The sequence below is a fragment of the Anolis sagrei genome, chromosome Y, assembly GCF_037176765.1.
Source record: "Anolis sagrei isolate rAnoSag1 chromosome Y, rAnoSag1.mat, whole genome shotgun sequence".
Lineage (NCBI taxonomy): Eukaryota > Metazoa > Chordata > Lepidosauria > Squamata > Dactyloidae > Anolis > Anolis sagrei.
This window is the reverse complement of record NC_090035.1, coordinates 80,421,090-80,441,171: the sequence shown is the minus strand read 5'-3', so window position 1 is coordinate 80,441,171 and position 20,082 is coordinate 80,421,090. Positions and strand designations below refer to the sequence as shown.

Sequence of the window (20,082 nt, the reverse complement as noted above, 5' to 3'; positions counted from 1 at the left end):
GTTATGGCTTAATGCAATGGACTCCTGAGAATTGTAGTTTCACAAGGCCCTTGACCTTCTTTGTCAGAGGATGCCATAGTAGTAGTAGTAGTAGTAGTAGTAGTAGTAGTAAAGGAAAGGTTTCCCCCTGACATGAAGTCCAGTCGTGTCCGACTCTGGGGGTTGGTGCTCATCTCCATTTCTAAGCTGAAGAGCCGGCATTGTCCATAGACACCTCCAAGGTCATGTGCCCAGCATGACTGCATGGAGCATAGTTACCTTCCTGCTGCAGTGGTACCTATTGATCTACTCACATTTGCATGTTTTCGAACTGCTACGTTGGCAGAAGCTGGGGCTAACAGCGGATGCTCATGCCGCTCCCCGGATTCAAACCTGCAATGTTTCGGTCAGCAAGTTCAGCATCTCAGTGCTTTAACCCATTGCGCCACGGGGGCAATAATAATAATAATAATAATAATAATAATAATAATAATAATTCAGCATATAGATCTCATTTACTGTGACATACTGTGTTTTTGCATCAGTAAAATAATAATAATAATAACAATAATAATAATGATAATAGTAATAATAATAATCCAGCATATAGATCTCATTTGCTGGGACATACTGTGTTTTTGCATCAGTAACATAATAATAATAATAATAATAATAATAATAATAATAATAATCCAGCATATAGATCTCATTTGCTGTGACATACTGTGTTTTTGCATCAGTAAAATAATAATAATAATAATAATAATAATAATAATAATAATCCAGCATATAGATCTAATTTTCTGTGACATACTGTGTTTTTGCATCAGTCAAATAATAATAATAATAATAATAATAATAATAATAATCCAGCATATAGATCTCATTTGCTGTGACATACTGTGTTTTTGCATCAGTAAAATAATAATAATAGTAATAATAATAATCCAGTATATAGATCTCATTGGCTGTGACATACTGTGTTTTTGCATCAGTAAAATAATAATAATAGTAATAATAATAATCCAGCATATAGATGTCATTGGCTGTGACATACTGTGTTTTTGCATCAGTAAAATAATAATAATAGTAATAATAATAATCCAGCATATAGATCTCATTGGCTGTGACATACTGTGTTTTTGCATCAGTAAAATAATAATAATAGTAATAATAATAATCCAGCATATAGATCTCATTGGCTGTGACATACTGTGTTTTTGCATCAGTAAAATAATAATAATAGTAATAATAATAATCCAGTATATAGATCTCATTGGCTGTGACATACTGTGTTTTTGCATCAGTAAAATAATAATAATAGTAATAATAATAATCCAGTATATAGATCTCATTGGCTGTGACATACTGTGTTTTTGCATCAGTAAAATAATAATAATAGTAATAATAATAATCCAGCATATAGATCTCATTGGCTGTGACATACTGTGTTTTTGCATCAGTAAAATAATAATAATAGTAATAATAATAATCCAGTATATAGATCTCATTGGCTGTGACATACTGTGTTTTTGCATCAGTAAAATAATAATAATAGTAATAATAATAATCCAGCATATAGATCTCATTGGCTGTGACATACTGTGTTTTTGCATCAGTAAAATAATAATAATAGTAATAATAATAATCCAGTATATAGATCTCATTGGCTGTGACATACTGTGTTTTTGCATCAGTAAAATAATAATAATAGTAATAATAATAATCCAGCATATAGATCTCATTGGCTGTGACATACTGTGTTTTTGCATCAGTAAAATAATAATAATAGTAATAATAATAATCCAGCATATAGATCTCATTGGCTGTGACATACTGTGTTTTTGCATCAGTAAAATAATAATAATAGTAATAATAATAATCCAGTATATAGATCTCATTGGCTGTGACATACTGTGTTTTTGCATCAGTAAAATAATAATAATAATAGTAATAATAATAATCCAGCATATAGATCTCATTGGCTGTGACATACTGTGTTTTTGCATCAGTATAATAATAATAATAATAATCCAGCATATAGATCTCATTTGCTGTGACATACTGTGTTTTTGCATCAGTAAAATAATAATAATAATAATAATAATAATAATAATAATCTGCAAGTTCAGCATCTCGGGCTCCAATAATAATAATAATAACAATAATAATAATAATCCAGCATATATATCTCATTTGCTGTGACATACTGTGTTTTTGCATCAGTAAAATAATAATAATAGTAATAATAATAATCCAGTATATAGATCTCATTTGCTGTGACATACTGTGTTTTTGCATCAGTAAAATAATAATAATAGTAATAATAATAATCCAGTATATAGATCTCATTGGCTGTGACATACTGTGTTTTTGCATCAGTAAAATAATAATAATAGTAATAATAATAATCCAGCATATAGATCTCATTGGCTGTGACATACTGTGTTTTTGCATCAGTAAAATAATAATAATAGTAATAATAATAATCCAGTATATAGATCTCATTGGCTGTGACATACTGTGTTTTTGCATCAGTAAAATAATAATAATAGTAATAATAATAATCCAGTATATAGATCTCATTGGCTGTGACATACTGTGTTTTTGCATCAGTAAAATAATAATAATAGTAATAATAATAATCCAGCATATAGATCTCATTGGCTGTGACATACTGTGTTTTTGCATCAGTAAAATAATAATAATAGTAATAATAATAATCCAGTATATAGATCTCATTTGCTGTGACATACTGTGTTTTTGCATCAGTAAAATAATAATAATAGTAATAATAATAATCCAGTATATAGATCTCATTGGCTGTGACATACTGTGTTTTTGCATCAGTAAAATAATAATAATAGTAATAATAATAATCCAGTATATAGATCTCATTGGCTGTGACATACTGTGTTTTTGCATCAGTAAAATAATAATAATAGTAATAATAATAATCCAGCATATAGATCTCATTGGCTGTGACATACTGTGTTTTTGCATCAGTAAAATAATAATAATAGTAATAATAATAATCCAGTATATAGATCTCATTGGCTGTGACATACTGTGTTTTTGCATCAGTAAAATAATAATAATAGTAATAATAATAATCCAGTATATAGATCTCATTGGCTGTGACATACTGTGTTTTTGCATCAGTAAAATAATAATAATAGTAATAATAATAATCCAGCATATAGATCTCATTGGCTGTGACATACTGTGTTTTTGCATCAGTAAAATAATAATAATAGTAATAATAATAATCCAGTATATAGATCTCATTTGCTGTGACATACTGTGTTTTTGCATCAGTAAAATAATAATAATAGTAATAATAATAATCCAGCATATAGATCTCATTGGCTGTGACATACTGTGTTTTTGCATCAGTAAAATAATAATAATAGTAATAATAATAATCCAGCATATAGATCTCATTGGCTGTGACATACTGTGTTTTTGCATCAGTAAAATAATAATAATAGTAATAATAATAATCCAGTATATAGATCTCATTTGCTGTGACATACTGTGTTTTTGCATCAGTAAAATAATAATAATAGTAATAATAATAATCCAGTATATAGATCTCATTGGCTGTGACATACTGTGTTTTTGCATCAGTAAAATAATAATAATAGTAATAATAATAATCCAGTATATAGATCTCATTGGCTGTGACATACTGTGTTTTTGCATCAGTAAAATAATAATAATAGTAATAATAATAATCCAGCATATAGATCTCATTGGCTGTGACATACTGTGTTTTTGCATCAGTAAAATAATAATAATAGTAATAATAATAATCCAGTATATAGATCTCATTGGCTGTGACATACTGTGTTTTTGCATCAGTAAAATAATAATAATAGTAATAATAATAATCCAGTATATAGATCTCATTGGCTGTGACATACTGTGTTTTTGCATCAGTAAAATAATAATAATAGTAATAATAATAATCCAGCATATAGATCTCATTGGCTGTGACATACTGTGTTTTTGCATCAGTAAAATAATAATAATAGTAATAATAATAATCCAGTATATAGATCTCATTTGCTGTGACATACTGTGTTTTTGCATCAGTAAAATAATAATAATAGTAATAATAATAATCCAGTATATAGATCTCATTGGCTGTGACATACTGTGTTTTTGCATCAGTAAAATAATAATAATAGTAATAATAATAATCCAGCATATAGATCTCATTTGCTGTGACATACTGTGTTTTTGCATCAGTAAAATAATAATAATAATAATAATAATAATAATCTGCAAGTTCAGCATCTCGGGCTCCAATAATAATAATAATAACAATAATAATAATAATCCAGCATATATATCTCATTTGCTGTGACATACTGTGTTTTTGCATCGGAATAATAATAATAATAAATATTAAAATATATTTATATTTATTTATCCCTCACCAAACTACAATTCCCAATATTGCATAGCTTCGAGCCATGGCATTTAAAGTGGTTGCAAACTGCATTCGTTCGACAATGTAGATAATACGAAAGACGATGGGATTTGGAGTCCAAATAAGGGCCTCCTCCTCTAAAGTGTCCATCATTCTAAAGTATATGACTAATGCTTTTTTCCGTTCGTTTTTTCCTGCCTGGGGGGAATGAAACGGCTGTAAACTGGTATTCCTTTTGTCTGCCCTGCATGGCTTTGTTGGCTCTGCCCTCCTCTGCTTCCTCCTCTCCCAAATTTGGATGCATCTTCCAAGGCAGACGTTGGCAGCCGTGCCCGCCTGTGCCCTAACCTGCCCGAAGCAGCCTCCCAGGCAGACACGCTCCTTGTTTGGCTTCAGGGAGCGGATGACGTTTCCGCTTCACCCTTGCAGAGCCATCCAGTCTCTGTTTAAACCAGTCACAGGCCAGCTTGGGCCCTCCAGGTGTTTTGGACTCCAACTCCCACCATTCCTAACAGCCGGTAGGTTGTTAGGAATGGTGGGAGTTGGAGTCCAAAACACCTGGAGGGCCCAAGCTGGCCTGTGCCTCCTTTAAAGGCTTTCATAGAATCCTAGAGTTGGAAGGGAACTCCAAAGGCCATCCAGTCCAACCCTCTTCTGCCCCAAAAGAAGACACCACCCAAACCCTCTTGACAGATGGCCATCTAGTCTCTGTTTAAAGACTTCCATTGTTCTCTAGAGTTAGAAAGAGCACCCAAAGACTATCCAGTCATAAAGGAAGACACCATCCAAACCCTTCCAACAGATGGACATTCAGTTGTATATATGATTGAGAAGTAGATGGATGGATAGACAGAATCCTAGATTTGGATGGGATCTCTAAAGGCCATCCAGTCCAACCATGCATATGGTTGAGAGAGAGATGGATAGATGGTTCAATAGGTAGGTAAGTTAGATAGATACGTAGATAGAATCCTAGATTTGGAAGGGATCTCTAAAGGCCATCCAGTCCAACCATACATATGATTGAGAAATAGATAGATGGATGGATGGACAGACAGATAGAATCCTAGAGTTAGAAGGTATCTCTAAAGGCCATCCAATCCAACCATACATATGGTTGAGAGAGAGAGATGGATAGATGGTTCAATAGATAGGTAGGTAGATGGGTAGGATGGATGGATAGGATGGATGGATGGATGGATGGATGGATGGGGAGGTAGGTAGGTAGATGGGTAGGATGGATGGATGGGGAGGTAGGTAGGTAGATGGGTAGGATGGATGGGTAGGTAGATAGATGGGTAGGATGGATGGATGTATAGGATGGGTAGATGGGTAGGTAGGTTGGGTGGATGGATGGATAGATAGATAGAATCCTACATTTGAAAGGGATCTCTAAAGGCCACCCAGTCCAACCATACATAGGATTGTGAAATAGATGGATGGATGGGCGGGCGGACGGACGGATGGACAGATAGATAGAATCCTAGATTTGGAAGGGATCTCTAAAGGCCATCCAATCCAACCATACATAGGATTGAGAGAGAGAGATGGATAGATGGTTCAATAGATATGTAGTTGGGTAGGTAGGATGGATGGGTAGGTAGATAGATGAGTAGGTAGGTAGATGGGTAGGATGGGTAGGTAGGTAGATGGGTAGGATGGATGGGTAGGTAGGTAGATGGGTAGGTAGATAGGTAGGTAGGATGGATGGGTAGGTAGGTAGATGGGTAGGATGGGTGGATGGGTAGGTAGGTAGATGGGTAGGATGAATGGGTAGGTAGGTAGGTAGATGGGTAGGTAGGTAGATGGGTAGGTAGGATGGATGGGTAGGTAGGTAGATGGGTAGGTAGGTAGATGGGTAGGTAGAATGGATGGGTAGGTAGGTAGATGGGTAGGTAGGTAGATGGGTAGGTAGGATGGATGGGTAGGATGTATAGGTAGGTAGATGGGTAGGTAGGTAGATAGGATGGATGGGTAGGAAGGTAGGTAGGTAGATGGGTAGGATGGATGGATGGGTAGGATGGATGGGTAGGTAGGTAGGTATGATTGATTAATTGAACAATAGATAGACAGAATCCTAAATTTGTGGTCTCTAAAGGCCATGGAGTCCAGCCCTTTCTGCCATAAGGAAGGCACCACCCAATCTCTCCTTACAGATGGCCATCCAGCCTCTGTTTAAAGGCTTCCATAAAATCCTAGTTGGAAGGGAGCCCCAAAGGCCACCCAGTCCAACCCCCTTCTGACATAAAGGAAGGCACCATCCGATCTCTCCTGACAGATGGCCACCCAGCCTCTGTTTCAAGGCTTCCATAGAATCCTAGACGGAACGGAGTCCCAAAGGCCATCCAGTCCAACCCCCTTCTGACATAAAGGAAGGCACCATCCGATCTCTCCTGACAGATGGCCACCCAGCCTCTGTTTCAAGGCTTCCATAGAATCCTAGACGGAACGGAGTCCCAAAGGTCATCCAGTCCAACCCCCTTCTGCTGTAAAGGAAGGCACTGTCCAAACCCTCCCAACAGATGGCCATCCAGCCACTGGATAATCTCAATTGGCTGTCAGTATTCAAGGCTCCTTTGCCTTCTCCTTCCATCCCATCCCATCAGTATAGTATCTTATATCTCCAAGCCGTACATGTTGGTACACACTCCCGCTTGGGAGTGCCGCTCTGTCCAACCGTTGTGCCATTTCCTGTTTTTCCGGTTTCTGGAGCCCTTCGAACACTCCTGGTGTGGAGAAGAAGGCACCGGGAAAGCTTAAAAGGAAATAAAACTCTTAGTATTTATTTATGAAGTAGGAAATTCATATGGGAATACACTGTGTAGGATGAAGGAAGCTGAACCGCCAAGGCTCCGTGCTATGGGGTCCTGGGAGTTGTAGTTTGCCACTCTTTGGAAGGAAAGTTGAACGGACTTGTCAAACTACAACTCCCAGGACTCCATAGCACTAAGCCATGGCAGTTCTAGTAGAGGCAAACTGTATTCATATTATAGTATAGATGAGTCCTTAGTGAAACTACAACTCCCAGGGCTCCATAGCATTAAGCCATGGCAGTTCAAGTGGAGGCAAACTGTATTCATATTATAGTATAGATGAGTCCTTAGTGAAACTACAACTCCCAGGACTCCATAGCATTAAGCCATGGCAGTTCAAGTGGAGGCAAACTGCATTCATGTTGTAGCATAGATGAGTCCTTAGTGAAACTACAACTCCCAGGACTCCATAGCATTAAGCCATGGCAGTTCAAGTGGAGACAAACTGTATTTATATTATAGCATAGATGAGTCCTTAGCGAAACTATAACTCCTAGATGAGTCCTTAGTGAAACTACAACTCCCATGATTCCATAGCATTAAGCCATGGCAGTGGAGGCAAACTGTATTTATATTATAGCGTAGATTAGTCCTTAGTGAAACTATAACTCCTAGTCCTTAGTGAAACTACAGCTCCCAGGATTCCATAGCATTAAGCCATGGATATTCAAGCAGGTCAAACTTCATTCAGTCTATAGTGTAGATGAGTCCTTCATGAAACTACAACTCCCACGACTCCATAGCATGGAGCCATGGCAGTTCAAGTGGAGGCAAACTGCATTCATATTATAGTGTAGATGAGTCCTTAGTGAAACTACAACTCCCAGGATTCCATACGATTCCATTGCAGTTAAAGTGGAGGCAAACTGCATTCATATTATAGCGTAGATGAGTCCTTAGCAAAACTATAACTCCTAAACGCCGTGGCAGCTCAAGTGGAGGCAAGCTGCATTCATTCTATAGCATAGATGAGTCCTTAGCTAAACTACAACTCCCAGGATTCCATACCATTTAGCCACTGCAGTTAAAGTGGGTCAAACTGCGTTGATTCTATAGCATAGATGAGTCCTTAGTGAAACTACAACTCCCAGGACTCCACAACATGGTGCCAGTGCAGTTCAAGTGAGTCAAACTGCATTCATTCTATAACATAAATGTGTCCTTAGCGAAACTATAACTCCTAGGACTCCATAACATAGTGCCATTGCAGTTCAAGTGAGTCAAACCACATTCGTTCTCTAGCGTAGATGAGTCCTTAGTGAAACTGCAACTCCCAGGATTCCATAGCATGGAGCCAGGGCAATTCAGTGGTGTCCAAACTGCATTAATTCTACAGTGTAGACACACCCTTTGTGGAGACTTGAGCTTGAATTCTGCCTTCGGTCATGGAAATCCCTTTGGTGGCCTAGAGCAAGTCACACTCTCTCAGCCTCAGAGGGCGGCAAAGGCAGCGGAGTTGCTTTAGGATCCGAAATAATTCAACGCCACACAACAACGACTTTAAATCAAGCTTCTAGTCCTCAAAGCATTGTAGGCCAGGATGGAGGCATGTTTCTTCCTTTTCCCCTGAACACGTTTCGAATGGAGCATCTATGACCCCCAAACAAATTCTGAGGACATGCAAATGCTCCTCTTTTCCCTTAAATTTGCATGGCTTGGATTTGAATTTCCTGGTTGCCTACCTGGTTCAGGTAACAGGTAGAAACCTGTTTTGCATCGCAACAGAGTCCTCCTCTATGCACATTAGCATGCCCAGTTACTTCTGGACCCGTTTGAATTTAGCACCCATTTCGATGTCAATATAGTCAGTGGGTTGCTGTGAGTTTCCCAGGCTGCTTGGCCATGTTCCAGAAGCATTCTCCTCTGACATTTTGCCCCCATCTATGGAAGGCATCCTTAGAGGTTGTGAAGTTTCTTGGAAACTAGGAAAATAGGGTTTATATATCTGTGGAATGACATCCAGGGTGGGAGAAAGAACTCTTGTCTGTTGGAGGCAGGTGTGGATGTTGCAATTAGCAAGCTTGAATAGCACTGAGTAGGCAGGAAGCTGCAAAGTTAATCAGTGAGGGTATCTGCATACAAGTAGTCTGACCAGTGTTGCCTGGAGGCACCTTCTGTGGAAAGTCAATCAGTGAGGGTATCTGCATTCAAGTAGCCTGACCATCGTTGCCTGGAGGCACCTTCTGTGGAAAGTCAATCAGTAAGGGTATCTGCATAGAAGTAGCCTGACCATTGTTGCCTGGAGGCACCTTCTGTCGAGAGTCAATCAGTGAGGGTATCTGCATAGAAGTAGCCTGACCATTGTTGCCTGGAGGCACCTTCTGTCGGGGGTCAATCAGTGAGGGTATCTGCATAGAAGTAGCCTGACCATTGTTGCCTGGAGGCACCTTCTCTCGAGAGTCAATCAGTGAGGGTATCTGCATAGAAGTAGCCTGACCATTGTTGCCTGGAGGCACCCTCTGTGGAATGCTGTCCAGGGTGGGAGAAAGAACCCTTGTGTGTTTGAAATGAGTGGTGAATGTGTATTATTTATTTATTATTTGCCCTATTTATACCCCAAGGGGGACTCAAGATGGCTTGAACTGGAAAGCTTGAATAGCACTGAGTAGCCTTGCAGCTGCAAAGTCAATCAGAGAAGGTATCTGTATAGAAGTAGCCTGACCATTGTTGCCTGGAGGCACCCTCTGTGAGATGATGTCCAGGGTGGGAGAAAGAACCCTTCTGTGTTTGGAGCGAGTGTAAATGATGCAATTATTTGTTTATTATTTACCATATTTACACCCCAAGGGGGACTCAAGACGGCTTGAACTGACAAGCTTGAATAGCACTGAGTAGCCTTGCAGCTGCGAAGTCAATCAGTGAGGGTATCTGCAGAGAGGTAGCCTGGCTGTTGTTGTCTGGAGGCGCCCTCAATGCCACTCAATTGCCGATTTGTTACCCGTCCTAAGTCCCCCTGCGGAAGTTGAGATAGGACGGGATATAAAAGCCTGAAATAATAATAATAATAATAATAATAATAATAATAATAATAAAGATCTCATTTGCTGTGACATACTACTTTCGAGTCCTAGACGCTTGGGAAGTGTTCGACTTGTGATTTTGTGATACGAAATCCATCATATAGATCTCGTTTGCTGTGACATACTGTGCTTTTGTGTCAATAACAACATCAACAGCAACAACATACAGTCCTAGATGCTTGGGATGTGTTCGACTTGTGATTTTGTGATACTGAATCCAGCATATAGATCTCATTTACTGTGACATACTGTGCTTTTGTGTCAACAACAACAACAACAACAATAATCAAGCTTGCTAATTGCATCATTCACGCTTGCCTTTTGCTCCCACCCTGGACATTATTCCACTTGCCTCATTCCCACAGACCTCTGAGCAAACCTCTGAGGATTGCAGCCACAGATGTGGGCGAAACGTCAGGAGAGAATGCTTCTGGAACATGGCCAGACAGCCCGGAAAACTCACAGCAAGCAACCCGGTGATTCCGGCCATGGAAGCCTTCGACAACGCAGTATATTCAATGTGTTTCCTTAGCCTAACAAATTGGAAATACAACAACAACAACAACCACAACAATAATAATGGAAGCTCCCCTTGGGATTGTATCTGCACAACATTCCTGCGAGGCAGGACTGATGGTTTCGAGGTTGACCAGGGAGGTTCTCTTTGCAAACAAAGGAAAGTTTCATGTTTTCCGATCAAAGTCCAACTGCAACACTGGCTTCTTTGTGTTCCATAGATGAAGGCATTCTTTGGAAAACATAGTTTTGCCAAGCTGGGTAAAGTTTCCTGGTGGGAATTATTTGCAAGGCCGCTGTTCCTTATAGAGAAGGGATGGTTTGGGCAGTTTGCATTTAGGATTGATGCACTTTAGCATGGCTAGATGCAAATTGAATCCTGGGAATTGTAGTTTTACAAGGTCTCTGTGCAAACCGAATCCCGGGAATTGTAGTTTTACAAGGTCTCTCTGTGCAAACCGAATCCTGGGAATTGTTTTACAAGATCTCTCTGTGCAAACCGAATCCTGGGAATTGTAGTTTGCATTTAGGATGGATGCACTTTAGCACGGCTAGATGCAAGGTCTCTGTACAAACTGAATCCTGGGAATTGTAGTTTTACAAGGTCTCTCTGTGCAACCGAATCCTGGAAATTGTAGTTTTACAAGGTCTCTGTGCAAATTGAATCCTGGGAATTGTAGTTTTACAAAGTCTCTCTGTGCAAACTGAATCCTGGGAATTGTAGTTTGCATTTAGGATGGATGCACTTTAGCACAGCTAGATGCAAGATCTCTGTACAAACTGAATCCTGGGAATTGTAGTTTTACAAGGTCTCTCTGTGCAACCGAATCCTGGAAATTGTAGTTTTACAAGATCACTGTGCAAACTGATTCCTGGGAATTGTAGTTTTACAAGATCTCTGTGCAAACTGATTCCTGGGGATTGTAGTTTTCAAGGCCTGTCTGTGCAAACTGAATCCTGGGAATTGTAGTTTTACAAGGTCTCTCTGTGCAAACTGAATTCTGAGAGTTGTAGTTTTACAAGGTCTCTCTGTGCAAACTGAATCTTGGGAATTGTAGTTTTACAAGGTCTCTCTGTGCAAACCGCAAACTCCCAGCATTGCATTGCATTGAGCCGTGGCAGTTAAACGCAGTGCCAGGCTGCATTAATCCTGCAGTGTAGATGCACCCAAGCAGACATTTCCTCTCCTGTTACCTGTCTGCCGCGATCCGTAAAAGGCTTCTGGGCAATGTGAGCAGACGGCTGGGAAAATCCTCTGCTCTCGCTTCTGCCAAAACGCATTTCTCTCTCGAGCTGCGCTTTGGGCCTCGGGTGACTTGATGCTTTGCAGACTTCCCAGCCAGATGCAATTCCTGCGTCAGGCCAGGCAGGCTTGTGCTTTCCATGCGACCGGAGTCTCAAAGCTTTGGCTGTGAATAAATGCAGAAGGAATGCGTTCATGGCACCACAGCTCAATGCAATACAATCCCGGGAGTTGTAGTTTTACTAAGGATGCACCTATGCTATAGAATGAATGCAGTTTGATGCACTCGAACTGCCATGGTTCAATGCGATGGAATCCTGGGAGATGCAGTTTTACCAAGGATGTGTCGACACTTTGGCTCGCTTGAAGAGTCATGGCTCAGTGCTATGGAATCCTGGGATTTGTAGTTTCACTAAAGGCACATCGATGCTATATAACAAATGCAGTTTGGCCTACTTGAACTGTTATGACTCAATGTGATGGCATCCTGGGACTTGTAGTTCACTAAGGCCATATCTATGACATAGAAGGAGTGTAGCTTGAACATTGAATACTATGGCTCAATGCTTTGGAATCCTGGGAGTTAAAGTTTTACTAAGGACACATTTACTCTAGAGAATAAATGCAGTTTGGCCCACTCAACCTGCCGTGGCCCAGTGCTATGGAATCCTGGGATTTGTAGTTTCGCTAAAGGCACATTGATGCTATATAACAAATGCAGTTTGGCCCACTCGAACTGCTATGACACAATGTGATGGGATTCTGGGACTTGTAGTTTACAAAGGACACATCTGTGGTGTAGAAGGGATGTAGCTTGATTGCACTTTGACGGCTGTGACTAGATACCATGGAATCCTGGAATTTGTAGTGTTACTAAGGACGCGTCTACAGAATGAATGCAGTTTGACCCACTTGAACAGCCATGGCTCAATCCGATTGAATCCTGGGAGTTGTAGTTTCACTAAGGACACATCTATGCTGTAGAATGAATGCAGTTTAGCCCACTTGAACAGCCATGGCTCAATGCGATTGAATCCTGGGAGTTGTAGTTTCACTAAGGACATTTCTATGCTGTAGAATGATGCAGTTTGGCCCACTTAAACTGGTGTGGCCCAATGTTATGGAATTATGGGCATTGAAGTTTTACTAACGACACATGACTCACTTGAGCAGCCATGGCCAAAATGTGTTTGAGTCCTGGGAGTTGTAGATTCACTAAGGACACATATACGCTATAGAATGAAAGCGGTTCGGCCCACTTGAACTGTTGTGGCTCAATGCTATGGAATTATGGGAGCTGTGGTTTCACTAAGGCCATATCTGTGCTGTAGAAGGAATGTAGTTTGACTGCACTTTGATCGCTATGGCTCGATGCGATGGAATCTTGGAAGTTGTAGTTTCACTAAGGATGCATCTACGCTATAGAATTAATGCAGTTTGACCCACTTGAATAGCCCTGGCTCAATGCTATGGAATCCTGGGAGTTGTAGTTTGGTGGGACTCCAGCCAAGGCTAATTACTTTGTAAAACTACAACTCCCAGGATTCCGTAGCATTGAAGACTTTGCGAAAAACTAGAAAAAACTTGTTACAGACTTTTGGAGCAATAGGAAATCTAATGACGTCATAATATTTTCCCATACTAGTAATTCTAGTAAGTTGAATTTGGCTAGACGGGTTATTATTATTATGGTTGTTGTAGGTTTTTTCGGGCTATATGGCCATGTTCTAGAGGCATTCTCTTCTGACGTTTAGCCTGCATCTATGGCAAGCATCCTCAGAGCCATAGATGCAGGCGAAATGTCAGGAGAGAATGCCTCTAGAATATGGCCATATAGCCCGAAAAAACCTACAACAACCCAGTGATTTTGGCCATGAAAGCCTTTGACAATATGTTATTATTATTATTATTTGCATCTTTGCAATTGACTAACAACGTTTTGTTTTCTTCCTGCAAAGAAGCTACAAAGTTTCATCAAGTTCCACAACGTAGCGTGCAATGCCAGCAACGCAATTAATTACAAGATACATAGAAATAATAATAACACAACACCAAAACGTTGTTGCAAGTTGTTATGACATGAGTAGAGGTTAATGGTGCTTCGATACTATAACATGAATCCAGTTGGGCACCGCTTGAATTTCCGTAACTCAATGCTATGGAGTCCTGGGAGTTGTAGTTTTAGCAAATTGATGCTTCTGTCTGATGCTTTGTCCTATGTTGATATACCGTAATTTATTTGATCGGTTATGTTTTACCTTAATTTTAGATATTAAACCATAATTTGTTTTTATTTGTTAGGTTATTTTTTTACTATTATGTATTTTTTATCATATCAGGAGCAAACCAAGGGTACAGTTGTATTTTTTTTTAATAAACAAACACAAAGTTTGCAAACTTGGCATTATATTAAATGTCCTTTGACCCGTATCTGGCCACTTGGAGTGCCTCTGGTGTTGCTGCAAGAAGGTCCTCCATTGTGCATGTGGCTGGGCTCAGGGTGCATTGCAGCAGGTGGTCAGTGGTTTGCTCTTCTCCACACTCGCATGTCGTGGATTCCACTTTCTTAAGGTTGGCTCTGCATCTCGTGGTGTCTGTTCAGCGCCTTCCAAGTTGCCCAGTTTTCTGTGTTCCCAGGGGGAGTCTCTCATTTGGTATCAGCCATTGGTTGAGGTTCTGGGTTTGAGCCTGCCACTTTTGGACTCTTGCTTGCTGGGGTGTTCCAGCGAGTGTCTCTGTAGATCTAAGAAAACTATTTCTTGATTTAAGTCATTGACGTGCTGTCTGATCCCCAAACAGGGGATGAGCTGGAGATGCCACTGCCTAGGTCTTTTCACTATTGGTTGCTACTTCCCGGCGGATGTCAGGTGGTGCAATACCGGCTAAACTGTGTAATTTCTCCAGTGGTGTAGGGTGTAGACGTCCTGTGATAATGTGGCATGTCCTATTAAGAACCACACCCACTGTTTAACATGGTGGGATGTGCTCCACGCTTGCCACGCGTGCTCAGCATCACAGTGTCAAAGCACAAGGGCAGATGCCTTCACTGTGTCTGGTTGTGATCCCCAGGTTGTGCCATTATTATTATTCTGTTTATAAAGTCCGTTTTGAGCCTCACTCTTTCCTCCTTTTGTCTCCCTTTCTGCCTTCCTTTGCTTCCTAGTGAGTCAGTCCTTTGCACGACTCGGGCCACGGTGATGCTCTACGATGACGCCAACAAGAAGTGGGTGCCGGCTGGAACTGGACCACAGGTCTTTAGCCGCGTCCAGATCTACCACAGTCCGGCCAACAACACTTTCCGGGTCGTGGGACGCAAGATGCAGCCAGACCAACAGGTAGCCCTCCCTCCAATATATCCATCCATCAAGCCTTCCATTCAGCTTTCCATCCATCCATCCATCCATCCATCCACTCTATCTGTCTGTCTGTCTGTCTATCTATCTATCTATCTATCTATCTATCTATCTATCTATCTATCTGTCTACTTGATCTGTCTACTCTACCTACTGTATCTATCAACTTGATCTATCTACCTGCCTACCATATCTACCTACTTACCCTATCTATCTATCTATCTATCTATCTATCTATCTATCTATCTATCTACTGTATCTAGCTATTTGATCTACCTACCTACCTATCTACTGTATCTACCTACCTATCTAGTTGATCTATCTGTCTGTCTATCTATCTACTCGATCTGGACACTCTGTCTATCTACTGTAACTATTTACTTGATCTATCTACCTACCTACTGTATCTATCTACTCTACCTACCTACCTATCTACTCTATCTATCTACTCGATCTGGCCATTTTATCTATCTACTGGATCTACCTACCTGCCTACTGTATCTACCTACCTACCTAACTAACTAACTAACTATCTACTCTATCTATCTATCTAGTCGATCTGGCCACTCTATCTATCTACTGTAACTATCTACTTGATCTATCTACCTGCCTACTGTGTCTACCTACCTACATTATCTATCTATCTATCTACTTGACCTGTCTACTCTATCTACTGTATCTAGCTATTTGATCTACCTACCTATCTACTGTATCTACCTACCTGTCTAGCTGATCTATCTATCTATCTACTCGATCTGGCCACTCTGTCTATCTACTGTAACTGTCTACTTGATCAATCTACCTACCTACTGTATCTATCTACTCTACCTACCTACCTACCTATCTATTCAATCTATCAATCCATCTATCTATCTACTCAATCTGGGCACTCTGTCTACTGTATCTATCTACCTGATCTACCTACCTACTGTATCTACCTACCTACTGATCTACTCTATCGATCTATCTATCTATCTATCTATCTTTCTACTTGAACTGACCACTTTATCTATCTACTGTAACTATCTACTTGATCTATCTTCCTACCTACTGTATGTATCTACTCTACCTACATATCTACTCTATATCTATCTATCTATCTATCTATCTATCTATCTATCTACTCGATCTGGCCACTCTATCTTCTGTATATATCTACTTGATCTATCTACCTACCTACCTACCTACCTACTGTATCTACCTACCTACCGATTTACTCTATCTATCTATCTACTTGGTCTAGCCACTCTATCGATCTACTGTAACTATCTACTTGATCTATCTTCCTACCTACTGTATCTATCTACTCTGTCTGTCTATCTGTCTACTCAATCTAGCCACTCTATCTATCTTCTGTAACTATCTACTTGATCTATCTACCTACTTACTGTATCTATCTACTCTACCTACCTACCTACCTACCTACTCTATCTATCTACTCGATCTGGCCATTCTATCTACCTACCTACTGTAACTTTCTACTTGATCTACCTATCCAATGAATCTGTCTACTCTATCTACCTACCTACCTACCTACCAACCAACCTATCTATCTATTCGATCTGTCCACTCAATATATCTACTGTATCTATCTACTTGATCTACCTACCTACCTATCTACTTGATCTATCTATCTATCTATCTACTCAATCTTCTCAATCTACTCAATCTACTGTATCTATCTGTCTGTCTGTCTGTCTGTATTGTATCTATCTCCTTTTTATCTACTCTATCTATTCTATCTATCTTATCATCTACTCTATATATCTATCTATCTACTCTATCTATCTACATTATCTGTCTACTGCATCTGTCTGTCTGTCTATCCATCCATGTATCTCTCTGTCTCTTCTGCAGAGAAGGTTCAAGACCTTTTGGGACTGCAGACCCCAGATTTCCATTGCGTTTTGCCACCGCAGTTTAAGTGGTGCCAAACCGCCTTAATTCTGTAGTGGAGACGCACCCTGAGTTTAACTCTTGCGTCCTTTCTCTTCCCAAAGGTGGTCATCAACAGTCCGATCGTCAAAGGGTTGAAGTACAACCAGGCCACGCCCAACTTCCACCAGTGGCGCGATGCCCGCCAGGTTTGGGGGCTCAACTTTGGCAGCAAAGAGGACGCCGGGCAGTTTGCCGGAGGGATGATGCACGCCCTGGAAATGCTGGATTCAGGTGAGTAAGGTTCCAGTCTTGGGGAAACTACAACTCCCAAGTCCTAGAAAACAAATGGAACAGGTTTGTTTTGGGGAGTCTGGTGGGGTGTCTTTCTCTGGAAGCTTTTCGAATAGGGGCAGGATGGCCATCTGTCAGGAGGGCTTTGATTGTGCCTTTCTCCCTGGCAGAATGGTGTTGGACTAGATGGCCTTTGGGGGTCCCTTCCAACTCTATGGAAATGTAGATTGGGTTGCTGTGAGTTTTGCGAGCTGTATGGCCATGCTCCAGTAGCATTCTCTCCTGATGTTTTGCCTGCATCTCTGGCTAATGGCATCTTCGGAGGTTCTGTTGGCAGTGAAGCAAATGGAGTGTGAATATATCCCTGTGAAATAATGCCCAGGGTGAGAGAAAGAATCCTTGTCTGTTTGAAACAAGTGTGAATGTTGCAATTAGCCAGTCTGATTAGCTTGGAGCAGCCTTGCAGCTGCAAAGCCAATCAGTGAGGTTATCAGCATGGAGGTAGCTTGGCTGTTGTTGCCTGGAGTCATCCTCTGATTGGGAAGTGTTCACTGACACTTGATTGCTTGCTGTCTGGAGTTCCCCTGTTATAAAAGAAAGTGTGGATGTTGCAATTAGCAAGTCTAAATATCATTGAGTGCCCCATGAAGCTGCAAAGTCAATCAGTGAGGGTATCGGCATGGGGGTAGCTTGGCTGTTGTTGCCTGGAGGCATCCTCTGATTGGGAGGCGTTCACTGGCACTTAATTGCTTGCTATCTGGAGTATGGCTGAGAAAGATAAATATCGTAAGTTAAAAAAGTAAGTAAAGTAAGTCAATCAGTGAGAGTATCAGCATGGCTGTTGTTGCCTGGAGGCATCCTCTGATTGGGAGCTGTTCACTGGCACTTGATTGCTTGCTGTCTGGAGTTCCCGTTATAAGAGAAAGTGTGGATGTTGCAATTAGCAAGTTTGAAGAGCATTGAGTGGCCCATGAAGCTGCAAAGTCAATCAGTGAGGGTATTGTGGCATGGATGCTTTGGACATAGGTTTGATGCCCCGAAGCAAATTCCTTTCTGGGGAAATGGACAGACTTCGCCTGTTTTTGGAAGGAAAGGAGGGCCAACCAGGCTTTCCGTTCTTGTGCAAACGTGTCCAGAAAAACCTGTTTTTTGTGTCTCTTTTGCCCTTTTTAGGGAATTCGGCACCGGCGCGGCCTGTCCAGAATGGCCCCACTGCGGACGAAATGGCCGAGCAACAGAAAAGGTACCTGGTACTGCTCTAGGCCCAATTGTCCAGTTCCATCATCCTTATCGTGACCTAGAACGAATGCAGTTTGGCATCCCTTGAACTGCCATGGCTCAATGCTGTGGAATCCTGGGAATTGTAGTTTTAGTAAAGGGGCATCTACACTGTAGACCCCTGTGGCCCAATGCTATGGACTCCTGGGAGCTGTAGTTTTACTAAGAACACATCTACTCCGGAGAATAAATGCAGTTTGGCCCACAAACTCCCATGTCTTAATGCTATGAATTCCTGGGAGCTGTAGTTTTTCTAAGGACACACCTACTCCAGAGAATAAATGCAGTTTGGCCCACTCGAACTGCCATTGCTCCATGCTATGGGATCCTGGGGGCCGTAGTTTTACAAGGGGTGCATCTTCACTGTAGACTACTATGACACAATGCTATTGTATCCTGGGAGCTATAGTTTTAGTAAGGGTGCATCTACACTGTAGACTGCTGTGGCCCAATGCTATGGTATACTGGGAGCCATAGTTTTACTAAGGACACATCTAATCCAGAGAATAAATGCAGTTTGGCCCACTCGAACTGACATGGCTCCATGCTATGGGATCCTGGGAGCTGTAGTTTTACTAAGGACACATCTACTCAAGATAATAAATGCAGTATGGCACACTTAAACTGCCATGGCTTAAAGCTATGGAATCCTGGGAGCTGTAGTTTTACTTAAAATACATCTACACCAGAGAATTGCCATGGCTTAAAGCTATGGAAATCTAGGAGCTGTAGTTTTAGTAAGGGTACACCTACTCTAGAGAATAAATGCAGTTTGGCCCACTCAAACTGACATGGCTCCATGTTATAGGATCCTAGGACCTGTAGTTTTACAAGGGGTGCATCTACACAGTAAACTACCATGACACAATGCTATCAAATCCTGGGAATTATAGTTTTAGTAAGGGTGCATCTACACTGTAGACTGCTGTGGCCCAATTCTATGGAATCCTTGGAGCTGTAGTTTTACTAAGAACACATCTACACCAGAGAACTGCCATAGCTTAAGGCTATGGAAACCTGGGAGCTGTAGTTTTACTAAGGGTACACCTACTCAGTAGACTTACCATGATACAACACTATCGAATCTTGAGAGTTATAGTTTTAGTAAGGGTGCATCTACACTGTAGACTGCTGTGGCTCAAGGCTATGGAATCCTGGGAGCTGTAGTTTTACTAAGGACACATCTACTCCAGAGAATAAATGCAGTTTGTCCCACTTGAACTGCCATTTCTTAAGGCTGTGGAAACCCGTGAGCTGTGGTTTGACTAAGGAC

At 40.8% G+C, this 20,082-nt stretch overlaps 1 protein-coding gene across 1 annotated transcript in view; it reads left to right on the top strand.

Moving 5' to 3' along the window:
• Positions 1-20,082, top strand: part of LOC132780800 (vasodilator-stimulated phosphoprotein) — a 93,311-nt gene that overhangs the window by 44,137 nt on the left and 29,092 nt on the right. Inside the window, exons 2-4 of the mRNA XM_067461586.1 lie at positions 15,173-15,344; positions 17,363-17,531; positions 18,705-18,774. Of these exons, the coding sequence (XP_067317687.1) occupies positions 15,173-15,344; positions 17,363-17,531; positions 18,705-18,774 (411 nt within the window). The remainder of the gene's footprint in view (positions 1-15,172; positions 15,345-17,362; positions 17,532-18,704; positions 18,775-20,082) is intronic.